This window comes from Sinocyclocheilus grahami, unplaced genomic scaffold (genome assembly GCF_001515645.1).
Source record: "Sinocyclocheilus grahami isolate Dianchi unplaced genomic scaffold, SAMN03320097.WGS_v1.1 scaffold13255.1, whole genome shotgun sequence".
In the NCBI taxonomy this organism is placed as follows: domain Eukaryota; kingdom Metazoa; phylum Chordata; class Actinopteri; order Cypriniformes; family Cyprinidae; genus Sinocyclocheilus; species Sinocyclocheilus grahami.
Window position 1 is genome coordinate 21407 of NW_015514814.1, and position 1100 is coordinate 22506.

General features: G+C 43.0%; 1 protein-coding gene across 1 annotated transcript in view; it reads left to right on the forward strand.

Moving 5' to 3' along the window:
* The window catches only part of LOC107578975 (histone-lysine N-methyltransferase SETD1B-A-like), a gene marked incomplete at its 3' end in the record, with an annotated part of 24884 nt that overhangs the window by 21384 nt on the left and 2400 nt on the right, over positions 1–1100 (forward strand). The window contains exons 2-4 of the mRNA XM_016264869.1: positions 270–449; positions 537–630; positions 772–991. Of these exons, the coding sequence (XP_016120355.1) occupies positions 270–449; positions 537–630; positions 772–991 (494 nt within the window). The remainder of the gene's footprint in view (positions 1–269; positions 450–536; positions 631–771; positions 992–1100) is intronic.

The window sequence follows — 1100 nt, forward strand, 5'->3', positions numbered from 1 at the left end:
TTCCTGGGATGAGTTAATAAATTGATATTTAATCTGTTGGTGCTCTGGTGAGGATAGTAGTAGACAAACTTGTACAACAGATAAAAATATCCCTAACTTCTGTACTCTTGCTCTAAATAAATGTTAGCCGATTCCAGAACTGAATGTTCCAAAGAGTTTTGGAACAATTAGTCAAAAAGAAAACCACAGTTTATTAAATTTTCAAACCTGAGGTCATGTCAATTATACTAACAGAATTATCTGCCTTCATCGTGTTTCTGCACCTGCAGGCTACGCTTACACCTGTGAAGACAGGTGAGGGCAAAGATGAGGAAAAAGAACGGGCCAAACCCAAAGAGACTATATCCTCTAGCTTACTGGTAAACTGGACCAAGGTGGAGGGTCTGGGCTTCGAGGGAATGGGACTCAGCATAGGCCTGCACGGTGCCATCCGATTACCATCCTTCAAGGTACCAGACTACCACCCTGAGTTTTTGTTAGTTTGCTGTAGTACTGTTAAAGTTGCTCATTATCAATTGCTACTCGTTTGTTTGTAGGTTAAGAGGAAACAGCCCCCTGAGCCAACATCTACCAATGACAATAAGAGGGTGCGACCATCCACACCTGTCGACGATGAGCTGGAAGATGAAGGTGTGTGTCTTTGACATACTTGCCCAGTTAATTATATTTCTGATCTTGGACAACTTATTCCCACTGTTGGCTTTAAAGTGACAATGCTTTACATGATTTCATGCCATTTTTGTAAACTAACTTGGTAAGGTTCTTTTTTAGAGTCAGAAAGAACAGATCTTCGCACAGATGGTTCCAGAACAGATGGTGGTGGTTCTTCTGCCAAGCGAAGACCAGCCAGACCTCTGGAGCTGGACAGCGAAGGCGAGGAGGAGGAGGAAACCTCTGGCAAAGAGGAGTCATCGCTTTCAGACCATGAAGAGGAGCCAGTGGAAGATGCCTCTGAGAGGTTGTCCTCTGGCATGGTGAGCACCTATCCACAGTACTTCTTAATAAACCTTAATCAAGTGTAGTTATCAGGCTCTATTAACAACACTTATTTGAGCCTAACTAGGGCTGGACGATATGGCCAAAATTGATATCACGATATA